This window comes from Petromyzon marinus, unplaced genomic scaffold (genome assembly GCF_048934315.1).
Source record: "Petromyzon marinus isolate PM22_M1 ecotype Great Lakes invasive population unplaced genomic scaffold, UKy_Petmar_22M1.pri1.0 PM_G_Scaffold_86, whole genome shotgun sequence".
In the NCBI taxonomy this organism is placed as follows: domain Eukaryota; kingdom Metazoa; phylum Chordata; class Hyperoartia; order Petromyzontiformes; family Petromyzontidae; genus Petromyzon; species Petromyzon marinus.
Window position 1 is genome coordinate 125,113 of NW_027423042.1, and position 12,499 is coordinate 137,611.

The 12,499-nt window shown below is 52.0% G+C and overlaps 1 protein-coding gene across 1 annotated transcript; it reads left to right on the forward strand.

Annotated features, from left to right (window-relative positions):
* Positions 1-7,936: 7,936 nt before the first annotated feature.
* On the forward strand, positions 7,937-11,541 carry LOC142921708 (beta-1,4-galactosyltransferase galt-1-like). Its single transcript, XM_076063017.1, has 2 exons — positions 7,937-8,418; positions 9,692-11,541. Exon 2 carries the CDS (start codon positions 9,776-9,778, stop codon positions 10,880-10,882), a length of 1,107 nt encoding a protein of 368 aa, XP_075919132.1. The 5' UTR covers positions 7,937-8,418; positions 9,692-9,775; the 3' UTR covers positions 10,883-11,541.
* The last annotated feature ends 958 nt before the right edge of the window (positions 11,542-12,499 follow it).

Here is a 12,499-nt window from a genome sequence, read left to right on the forward strand (position 1 = left end):
CCACAGCAACGGAGCAACTCCGCCGGCGCCACCATCCCCTCGCACCCCTCCACACGAACGTACACACACTCCCACTAAACACACACACACACTCACGTAGGGTCTCGAAGGGGGGTGCCTGGCCCACGGGCTTTCATCCGAAGGGCCCCTAGCAGGGATGTCCCCCGGTTTCCCGTTGCCAGGAGATTGGCTGACCCCCCCCCCCCCAGGCCGGATTACACGGCGGCCCCCCCTAAAATCAGCTTTAAAAAGTCGCAGGGGCGCATAGAGCTTTGAGCTTTACAGGCTGGCCGCAATGAAGCACACGCAACACGGGAGATGGGGCCTCGAGGGCAGAACACTCCGCTGGCAGCGCAGACGTGGAGGTGGGAGGGAAGTTCCTAGCCACGCCGCGGGGTGGGGAGGACCGGGTGGGGAGGAGGGGGTGGGGAGGAGGGGTGCGTAGACAATGGGTCAAGGCGCAATGGAAAGTCACGCTCCAGGTAAGGGCGGGGACATCGGTTTAAAATCGATAGGTAGGCGCTCGATTGGTCTGCGCAGGATAACACCACGTGACCCTGGATCTTCGGATTCCCAGGGCGTCAAAGGGAGGGAGGTGAAAAAGCGTTCAGGTGGTTCTCCTCCAGCCGTCCAGCCACCCCAGTCTGACTCCCGGCCGCTCGCGGCGTCCGAGGGACGCTGGCGAGCACTGCTACGACTCGACCCCAGGCGGAGACCTCTTGGATCATCGTCCCTCCGACTCCCGCAGCTTCCGTGCGACACCGTGAGTGCGTCTGCGAGTTGAGAAGTAGAGTGTGGGGGGTACACCCAGGGATTGAATAGGGATAGGCTACACGCTGCTCGTGGAATATTTACTACAGGGCCGCACAGGGTTTTCTTTAGACGCGTCATTAATAAACTTCAGTTCAGAAGATCGGTGTGGTGCGATTTCTGTGTGCGCGTGTGGGCGAACTTCGGCGTGGTGTCTGTGATTTTTGAGTGGAGCGACTGCGTGCGGGGGGCGGGGTGCGTGAGAGAGCGAGCGCAGGGCTGCAGAGTGTTGGCACGGGGTTGGTGTGTGAGGTGCGCATCTGTAGTGAATTCGAATTAGGTGCACACAACTTCTTGGGAGGCAACACTTTTTATTAATGAACACAACAGTTAACTCTTACATTACGCATAGGGTGGTGACCACCGACTTACTCTAGCTAACACACACTTCTCAGATACCCTAGGGAGGTACAGCCTCCTGTCTTGGCGGGACTTACACGTCTACCGCTATCCTAGAGTCCTCCGGCTGGGACCTACACATGGATCTCTTGGCGTCTTCACGATGCATCTTCATTCTTGATACGGGCAGCCTCGAATCTCGTGAGGAGGCTGCTTATATGGGCCTCGGCGTGCCCCGGCTCCGTCCTGGCCACGCCTCCCTTCGAAGAACCCTCTCGAAGCCCCCCCCCCCCCCCTGCTGTCCACATGCCCCCCGAGGTGCCCCCTAGGCCCCCGGCCCCCACTGGGGTCCAGTCACGTGTCCAGCCTTGGTCACAGAGAGGGCCACGACCTCACACCACCCTCGTGGCCTCCCGAGTCCAGAACCGGCCCTGACGTCATTCCCGCCTCCAGCCGGGATGACGTCATGTGTGTGTGTAGACCGGCGTGGTAGTGACGCTCCCCCGCATAGTGACGTCACACGTGTGCGTGTGTACGCAGTAGTGATGCTACCATCACTACACATCTATTACCGTCTATACGACCGCCACTGGTTACACGGGGTATCGCGCGGTGTGTGTGTGTGTGTAGAAGACGCGCATCTGTAGCGCAGCGTGAGTGATTAAGGTGGGGTTCGGGGTGCGCTAAATCCACTCCACTGCCGTGCGCGTAGATCGCCATCTCTACGACCCGCTACGGTTTACGCGAGGGTTTCGCGTGGTGTGTGAGACGCGCGTCTGCAGCGCCGTGCGAGTGATTTGAGCGCGGTGCGCGTGAGGCACTCCGTGTACTGCAGCACACGGAGCGGCCGTGCTCGCGTTAACGGTGAGGCGTGCCCCATAGCCTGGTCCCAGCCATTCCTTTCCCGCTTGCATTAGCACCTGTGCACAGCGGATTAAGGCTTATCCACGGTGGGGGGGGGGGGGGGGTGTGCATATTTGTAGTGCTCGATTTCACTCGGCCAACTTTTGTCTTTCTTCGAACACCGCTTGCTTTATTTACAACTCTCCACATGCCCTCAATATTTCACAGTATCCATGTCGCCACGGCTCGCTCGCCACCTTTATCTCTCCACTCCCCACGATTACTGCGCTTACTCCACCGCTAACTTCTTCGTCTCCGCTATCACCGTCACGATGCTCTCTCCACTGCTAACTACTTTGCCTCTGCTCTCCGCTATCACCGTCACGATGCTCTCTCCACTGCTAACTACTTTGCCTCTGCTCTCCGCTATCACCGTCACTATGTTCACTCCACTGCAAACTGCTTCGTCTCTGTTTACCGCTATCACCGTCACTATGCTCTCTCCACTGCTAACTGCTTCGTCTCTGTTCAGCTCTGCTATCGCTATGCTCTCCACTCCTGGCTGCTTCTCTTCTTCAGCTCCGCTATCGCTACGCTCTCTCCACTCCTGGCTGCTTCTCTTCAGCTCCGCTATCGCTACGCTGTTTCCAAGCTCCGTCTCCAACTCTGTCTCTCCAACTCTGTCCCTCCAACTCTGTCGCCAAGTTCTCCACCCTTCAATTCCCCGCTGCTGACTCCAAGCTCTCCAACTTCAACAACTTCGCTCCAATTTCCGACTCCCCAATTTATCCCCGCTCTCATTACTCCCCAATTAATTAGTCCGTGCCCCAACGACGCTCCGCGTCGTTCGCACCTGTTTCTCACCCAGACCGTTAGGCGCCACTCTAGCCTTAACAACAGCTCCAGACAATCACAGCCATCCTTGGCTCTCCCAGCTTAATTGCCCTAACATAACCTGCACTGTATTTGCCTTCGCTACAGGCTGACCCAACATAACCCGTACTGTCTGTGTTATCATGTAATCACGCTGTTTGCACTACACACCTTCCTGCTCCACTACATATTCATACAGCCGCCAGTTATTTTCAGTTAGCATTGCGGGCACGCGGATTAGGCCTTAATCCCAGGAGGTGCGCGCGTGTTACTGACAACAGCAGCCGATTTCTTTGTTTAGCGCTCGGCGTGCGCGGGAGAATGCCGGCGGTGGTGAGCCGGCCGTGTAGAGATGTCCCTCGGAGCTGGTGCGGGGGGGGGGCGATCACTCGATCGGTGGGGGCCCGGCGAGAGGTGGCCAACGAGGAGGAGGAGGGGGGAGTTGAGGGGGTGGACGTCACGCCCTGCCTGCTCACGGGGAGTGGGGAGGTGGGCGTCCACCCCCACAAATGATGCTGTGCCAACTCCCTTCACCGTGGGCGTCAATCGACAAGCCACGCAGCCCCCCCTGGCTCGCCAGGAGATGACGACATGGCAACGAGGCGTGGACTCCACCTGTTGCCTCTCCACAGGGAGGCAAATCCCCATCACCTCCCCGATGTTGCACCGCACACTCGGCTTTAGGGTGTGAAAGAAGTTTCGACGTAACATGGGGGACTAACAGACGACCCGTAGACTCATAGACTCACCCATGGGTGTCTGTTGTGTGTGGGTGTCTGTTGTGTGTGGGTGTCTGTTGTGTGTGGGTGTCTGTTGTGTGTGGGTGTCTGTTGTGAGTTTATGGGTGAATCTATAAGTCTACGGGTCGTCTGTGAGTCCCCCATGTTACATTGAATCTTCTTTCACACCCTACACGCGTAAATATACACATGTAAATAAAATGGTCCGCACCTAGAGAAAAAAATGTTTATTGCCAAAATAATCCTGCGGACCCACCCGAAGTGAGACCTGGGCTGGAGGGCCCACCGTGGGCTCCCTGGATGCGCTGAATGGAGCTCTCCTGCACGTCTCACTTCATTTTGATTCATTCTTGCTCCAAAGGTATCATTGCCTTGTGACGGACGCCTTTTAAGGGCGTACGAAAGGCGTGCCTGTTGTGTAGATCAGGAAGCCGATTCACTGGACGTCACCTTGCGGGTGCCCCTTTCTCTGACGCGGGGCCACACGCCATGCGTTGCCGTGACGTCGATAACAAACGGCGTGAAATAATGGAAAACAACAGCAAAGGTGGCAAACAAAATAAACGTTCTGATATTATTTTAATGTGACCATCACTAAAGGATTCGTGTACGACGGTGTTTTACCTTACTTGTTGGCTGTGTCGGGTGGTGGCGGGTTTAACGACATTTAGATATTTACGCGATCTAACCCACACACCTCTGTTATGGATGAACTGCATCGTTTTGCAAGTCGTCAGAGTGGACGAAACGTTTGCAGCTTGACGTTAATTGCAAGACAATTCACACAGGGTGACTGTAGCAGTGTGACACAGGGTGACTGTAGCTGTGTGTCACACACAAGGTGACTGTAGCTGTGTCACACAGGGTGACTGTAGCAGTGTGACACACAGGGTGACTGTAGCTGTGTGTCACGTGACTGTAGCTGTGTGTCACACAGGGTGACTGTAGCTGTGTGTCACGTGACTGTAGCTGTGTCACACACAAGTTGACTGTAGCTGTGTCACACAGGGTGACTGTAGCTGTGTGTCACGTGACTGTAGCTGTGTGACACACAGTGTGACTGTAGCTGTGTGTCACACAGGGTGACTGTAGCTGTGTGTCACACAGGGTGACTGTAGCAGTGTGACACACAGGGTGACTGTAGCTGTGTGTCACGTGACTGTAGCTGTGTGTCACACAGGGTGACTGTAGCTGTGTGTCACACAGGGTGACTGTAGCTGTGTGTCACACAGGGTTACTGTAGCTGTGTGTCACAGCTACAGTCACCCTGTCAGACTGGACGAAACGCAAACGTTTCGTCCAGTCTGACGACTTGCAAAACGAAGCAGTTCATCCATAACAGAGGTGTGTGGGTTAGATCGCGTAAATATCTAAATGTGTCGTTAAACCCGCCACCACCCGACACAGCCAACTAGTAAGGTAAAACACCGTCGTACACGAATCCTTTAGTGATGGTCACATTAAAATAATATCAGAACGTTTATTTTGTTTGCCACCTTTGCTGTTGCTTTCCCTTATTTCACGCCGTTTGTGTCATCGACGTCACGGCAACGCGTGGCCCCGCGTGGCCCCGCGTCAGAGAAAGGGGCACCCGCAAGGTGACGGCAAGCGCCGCTCCCCCAGTGAATCGGCTTCCTGATCTACACAACGGGCACGCCTTTCGTACGTCCCTTAAAAGGCGTCCGTCGCAAGTCAATGAAACCTTTGGAGCGAGAATTTATCCAATTGGAAGTGAGACGCACAGGAGAGCTCCATTCGGCGCATCCAGGGAGCCCACGGTGGGCCCTCCAGCCCAGGTCTCACTTCGGGTGGGTCCGCGGGATTCTTTTGGCAAGAAACATTTCATTCTCTAGGTGCAGACCGTTTTATTTCCACGTGCATATTTACGCGTGCGTGAATTGCACCTTCAATATTTTTTCGTAAATGCTTTGTATATCTTCTTTGGTTCTTTCGGTAAAGTCACCACGTAGAATGAGAATAAAATAATAAATTGATAAAATAAAATAACGCAATAATATTTTCACGACGTTTCGGCCACAACACAAGCGGCCTTCATCAGGTGAAGGGACGAGACTGTGACTTTACCGAAAGAACCAAAGAAGATTAATCATTGCTGTCACGAAAGCTTTAAATCGAAATGCTTTGTATATGTTTACGCATATATATATGGTAAGCGGTGCAAAGAACCACCGGACCAATGTGAATTTGGATCGGGTAGATATGTAGCGTTCGATTTCACTCGGACAACTTTTGTCTTTGTTCGAACACCGCTTTATTTACAACTCTCCTCAATATTCCACAGTGTCCATGTCGCCACGTGCGCGATGTGTGTGCGCAAACACAGTACCATGTATACACGGAACACACATGCAGGATGTTTACAATGATTATGAATTTAACGTCTTACACAGCACAAGCACTACAGTACTGTTGAGTCCTTGTCGTACTTCCCAAAGCCACATTTACTACACCGTCATCAGCAGCTATGATCGATCCACTGCTGGGTGAAGGCCTAAGGTTAGAAAGCAAACATTAACCCCCCCCCCCTCTGCCCCCATCCCAACTCACCAGGCAATTTCAATGAATTGTCACAATTCAGGGTCGCGAATTGATTAAATAATCCATTCTTCTTTTATATAAAAAATTGCGGTGAATGTATCGGCCACTAGTGGCTGCTGCGAGGGTTACACGATCCCATGACATGCAACATACGTATACGATTTCACCAGAACAAATATTATTCTTACATGTGCACGTACACACGATGATGCATCGTGAGGTTAATAATTCAACATGAATCAGTGCATCATCTCTAAGAGACCGTTGTTTTAGTCACGTTTGAGGAGCTGAAGAACGTCTATGAAAGCAAATCTCAGCAAGCTCTCCAATGGACTTGGCGGTCCCGCTGTGGTTAGAAATGGAATGTTTACGTCAGCAGTGGCAGGTGGTGTGCTCCTCAACACACTGTGGTGCTCACTTCTGGCTTTACTCTGAAAATTTTTTTCCAACACCAACTTCTCTCCCTCTCTCTCTCTGCCCCCATCATGTTAATCCGCTGTTCTTTTACGTCGATCAACTGCGGGATGAATGCCTCCCCATGCCGAGCGGTCCGTGTGCGTTATTTGAACACATTTCATCGCGCCGGTCAGTGCGGGTTGGTGAGAATGGGGGTGCGTATGAAGTTGGGAGCGTAGAAGAACGCTACAACAATTAACTTTCCTGTACTGCCTTCTCCTACCACAGCCCTCTTGTACACGGTGGTTACTCATCCATGCACTAGCCGGGCTCAAACCTGCTTAGCTTCTGAGTGTTTTGATGACCTGGTGCATTCCGAGAAAATTGGTCACACGCCCTCGAGGCATTCTGTCACCAAGAACACGATTTTTTATGTTGAGCCCCACAAGTCATCACAGTCAGCCAATTTTTGCAGTCCTCTCTTTCTCTCCTTCTTTCCTCCCACTGCTCGACTTTGAAATAAACTAAAAACGAAACTTTGAACTATTTTTCATTTCACCAGGAAAGGCCCCACTGAGCTAAACACAGGCAGATATTTTTTTGTCAGAAGCGAGCAACCTGGCCACACATTATAGCTCAGCGAAGTGTGCTTATGTTGTGTGTGGTGGACATTTATAGCAGCCAAATATTCCAAATGCATGTTTCAAAAATGCGGAGGGAAAACCGGACCACGGGGAGAAACTGCAAACACCAAATATAAACATAAAATACCCCTCGTCACTTTTCTTAAGTTCTTATTACCTTGCTTATTGCAGGAAGTGTGTTGACGCTTCTCTTTTTAATCTTCTAGTGCACTGTTTGTTGCTGGCTCATTGACATTTTGAGCACAAGGCAGGATTGTGACCACAGGCTTACCCCTGCCTTGAATGTCACACGTGCACGTACAACAAATGACTCTGGCTCAGATCAAGAACCGCGTTCCACTCCCATCAACCACAGCTCCCATCAGAGTGCTGTTTGTGCCTGGCCGCCTCGCGCGTTGGGCCTCTACTCAGCAACTGTTTGCACGCAAAATGTACAGGCAGAAACCATCGCTTTTATGATTTTATTATTTTTAATGTTCAATTTATTATTTTTATTAGAAAATGTTATTTTATTATTTTTATTTTCTATCTTCCTGACTTTACCGCAAAGAACCAAGAATATTGTAATACATTTACACTGTCAACTTTAGCTGTACATTGTGAATACGAAGTGTATATGGTATATTTATATGTTTTATATAACGTAACACAATCAGCCATAGATCGGCGGGGTCGTGGTTCAAGCGCGGGGTCAGAGGTCGGCAGGAAGCGCGCGGCGGGGTCAGAGGTCAGCAGGAAGCGCGCGGTGGGGGCAGAGGTTAGCAGGAAGCACGTGGTGCTGGCGGCAACGCGGCCCAGTTCAGTTCCATGTATTTGGTATAACCCTGTGAGCCATTCAGCTCTTGAATCGGGTGCGGCCCTTCCCTCTGCTGCTGCCCTCTGCTGCTGCTGCCCTCTGCTGCTGCTGCCCTCTGCTGCTGCTGCCCTCTGCTGCTGCTGCCCTCTGTTGCTACTGCTGCCCTCTGCTACTGCTGCCCTCTGCTGCTGCTGCCCTCTGTGCTGCTGCTGCTGCCCTCTGCTGCTGCTGCCCTCTGCTGCTGCCCTCTGCCGCTGCTACTGCTGCTGCCCTCTGCTGCTGCTGCCCTCTGTGCTGCTGCTGCCGCCGTTGCCCGCGGGCTGCATTGAGCTTCGCGTGCGAGCCGAAGGGCGACGCGAAGCGGCGCTTCTACGGAGAGGAACAGCAGCAGGAGGAGCACAGCGCCCTCGACTGGCAGGTGCGGTGGTGGCGGCCTGGGGTCGTGTTAGTGCTGGCTATGGTGGTGGTAGTTGTGGTTGCTATGGTGGTGGTTGTGGTGGTGGCTGTGGTGGTGGTAGTGGTTGTGGTGGCTATGGTGGTGGTTGTGGTGGTTGTAGTGGTGGTGGTGGCTATGGTGGTGGTTGTGGTGGTGGTTGTAGTGGTTGTGGTGGTGGTAGTGGTAGTGGTGGTTGTAGTGGTTGTGGTGGCTATGGTGGTGGTTGTGGTGGCTATGGTGATGGTTGTGGTGGTTGTGGTGGTGGTTGTGGTGGTGGTGGTTGTGGTGGTGGTGGTGGTTGTGGTGGCTGTGGTGGTGGCTATGGTGGTGGTTGTGGTGGTGGTTGTGGTGGTTGTGGTGGTGGTGGTGGTTGTGGTGGTGGTTGTAGTGGTGGTGGCTGTGGTGGTGGTGGTTGTGGCTCTGGTTGTGGTGGCTGTGGTGGTGGTGGTTGTGGTGGTGGTTGTGGTGGTGGCTGCGGTGGTGGCTGTGGTGGTGGCTGTGGTGGTGGCTGTGGTGGTGGTGGTTGTGGTGGTGGCTGTGGTGGCTGTGGTGGTGGCTGTGGTGGTGATGGTTGTGGTGATGGCTGTGGTGGTGGTGGTTGTGGTTCTGTGGTGGTGGTGGCTCTGGTTGTGGTGGTGGTGGTGGCTGTGGTGGTGGTGGTGGTTGCGGCTCTGGTTGTGGTGGTGGCTGTGTAATTGGTTGACAATATTTTGTATTTCTCTCAATTTCAATAGATTTCATAATTAGTATTGGCCAGTATTAAGACTAAAATAACACCAAAGAAATATGTTGACGTTTGCGTAAAACGAATTATTATTGGCCACGACTATTTAGATCATCTGTTGAAATTGAGAGAAATAAAAAAACAATTTCACCGTTCTGACAGCTGCAGGCTCAGTGCTGCTGGGAGCGTATTGTTTAGTAATACATTTAACGCATGCTTATATCCAGGTTATCGTATGGTTACTCTTTGGTTCTTTCGGTAAAGTCACGTATGTAAAAATAAAATAAAACAAAAATAAAAACAACTAAATTAAATCATGACGTTTCGGGCGCAACACAAGCGTCAAATATTGCATTCACTTGCAGAGAGTTGTACCTGTACATATCCGCCCTGAAGCCAATACAGTCTTTTGATTTTGGAGAGCTTTTGTTTTTCTGTGAGGTTTACCTGAAATGGAATTGTGTAAAGTGTTGTGCATTTTTAACGCGAAGCTCTCTGTGTGTGTGTGTTTTTACGTAAATGTAATCACAGGCCGAGCGATATCAGACTTTTCGTCCCGAGACGGCGGTCTAGAGATTTGATCCAGACGTCTTGTCTCCTTGCACGCCTCGAAGGATGATGAAGCTACGCCTCCCGGTCCTGTTCCTCTCGCTGCTGCTGCTCAGCGTCTCATTGCTGCTGAGCGTCTGGTACATGTACAGCTGGAAGGGCTTCCTCGTTCGCGACCTCGACGCACTCGGCAACTCGTCCGTCTTCAGGCCAAAGCCGGGGTCTGCTTCCGATAAGATCAACCACGTGACGCTGTGCGGGCAACGGGGAGCGCTGCAGAACACGTCGATGATGCGCGTGCGCGACACCAAGATATTCTTGGTGTCGGCGTACCACGACCAGCGCGAGGCCGGTCAGAGCACACGCATCATCGGCATCGCCAACCAGTATGAGCCGAACGTGCTCTCCTGCCACTTCTGCTGCCGAGGGCACTCGGAGATCCTGACGGTCACCGCCAGCGCCTACGTCCACTCGGATCACTTTGACTTCCCGTACGGCACGGCCGACTTCCTGTGCACGGAGCCGCTGGACTGCGAGCCGGGACACGTGTCCGTCCAGCGCATGCGCACAATACCGGACGAGGAAGAGGCCGAGTGGGTCTTCATGCCCGTGCGAAATCGGCTCTACATGCCCCCCACCATCACACAGGAATTCAGCGTCTGCATCTCCACGCTCTTCGGGAACTACGGCAACGTCCTGCAGTTCGTGCAGGCGATCGAAATGTACCGCATCTTGGGTGCGGGCCGCGTGACGGTGTACAACACAAGCTGCAGCTCTGAGCTGAACAAAGTGCTCCTCTACTACATCAAGACCGGCCTCGTCGAGGTCGTTCAGTGGCCCATCACGGACTACGTGCGGGTGTCCAGAGGGTGGCACTACCCCGAGCACCCAGGCGAGCTGCACTACTATGGCCAGATAGTGGCGCTGAACGACTGCGTGTATCGGCACATGTACAGCACGCGCTACCTGGTCCTCACGGACATCGACGAAGTGATCATCCCTTTGAAGCACACAAACTGGAAGGACCTCATGCGGTACTTGAACGACAAGTACGGCGCCGACATTTACACATTCGAAAACCCACGTGTTTCCCTACACGGTATCGGAAGAGTTTGGGTCGAAGTTCCAGGCGTGGAACGCCATCCCGGGCGTCAACATCATGCGCCACATTAGACGGGAGCCAAACCTGCCGGAGGTCTTCAACCCGACCAAGATGATCCTGAACCCACGCGCGGTGCTGCAGACGTCGGTGCACAGTACGCTCAACGCGCTGGGCATCTCGCAGACGGTGCCCGGAGACATCGCGATCATGCACCACTACCGATCGCCCAAGCAGCCCGACCTGCTGCTCGACTCGCTGGTCGTGGACCTCACGCTGTGGAGATACAATGCCACTCTGATCAGAAATGTCAACAAGGTCCTCAACAGGGTCTTCTGGAATGAGTAGGCACAACGGGCGGCGGTGGCGGCGGTGGCGTTGATTGTCATCTTGCGTTTTTTGCGGTCTTGCAATTTGAGTTAAACACCGGTGTTTGTGAGTTTTCCGTTTGCGAATGTGGTCAATGTATGGGACATATTTATTTGCTAATCTTATGATTGCGTTTACAGTTAAAATTTGTTATCTTCATGTTTTTCTGCATTTGAATCCACCAGGGCACAATAGGGGTTGTATTGGTATGTCTTATGGAAGCTAGGGAAGTTAACATTGGTTTATTTTAAACCAATCCTAATTATTTCTCTTGCTTTTGGGAGTACCACTCGAAATGTTTTCAGGTTAAAACATTTAAAATGTGGCACAAATTGATTTAAATAAATGTTCAGTGTGCATGTTCTACCAGTCTCTAATGAGCTTATTGTTTTCATGACTCGTGTCCACGGAGGATAGTCAAATCCCAGAGGATGGTGGCAGGATTTTAAAAAGTAAATCCTGTGGTGATAAAAAAAATGTACATACGATATTAAACTTTTAATTTGAGTGATAATTTGAATGACAGGTGTGTTTTGGGCCAAATGAGCTAGTAAAGACTCACATTAAACATAATAGATTCAGTAGGAATATATTTATACATCCAAATGTATATAGTTGTGTATTTGAATATGTATCAACACCAGCTGTTGATACATACAACTCATTTTAAATTATAAAGCCATGTTAATGTATTCCTAAACAATACATGGAGTTGACATTTCTGAATTGTTGCATTAGATAGTTTCGCGATGTATTCAGCAGAAATCATCATTATCACGTATTATCAATCTTGCAAACCAGTTTTAAACATATACAGCAAAATGCTATTACCATTCTTTATCTACATATATAATATCACAGATCTGTCCTGTCATTCTGTGACTGTGATTAACGCCCCCGGATTGGTTTAAGTGCGTCACGTGATCCCGAGCAAGCAGCCAACCAGAGGTGCGCCCCCCCCCCCCCCCAAACATGTACGCCCCCGGATTGGTTTAAGTGTGTCACGTGACCGCGAGCAACCATCCAAGCAGAGATGAGCCCCTCCCAAACATGTACGCCCCCCGATACTGCCCTGAGGCAGAGCCGTGCTCGGGCCGCTGCTGCCCTGAGGGAGATGGGTGAGGAGACAGGTAACAGGAGAAGGGTGAGTGAGAGTGAGGAGAAGGGTGAGAGTGAGTGAGGAGAAGGGTGATTGAGAATGGTGAGAGTGAGGAGAAGGGTGAGTGAGAGTGAGAAGGGTGAGTGAGAGTGAGAAGGGTGACAGTGAGAATGGTGAGAGTGAGGAGAAGGGTGAGTGACAGGAGAAAAGTGACAGGAGAAGG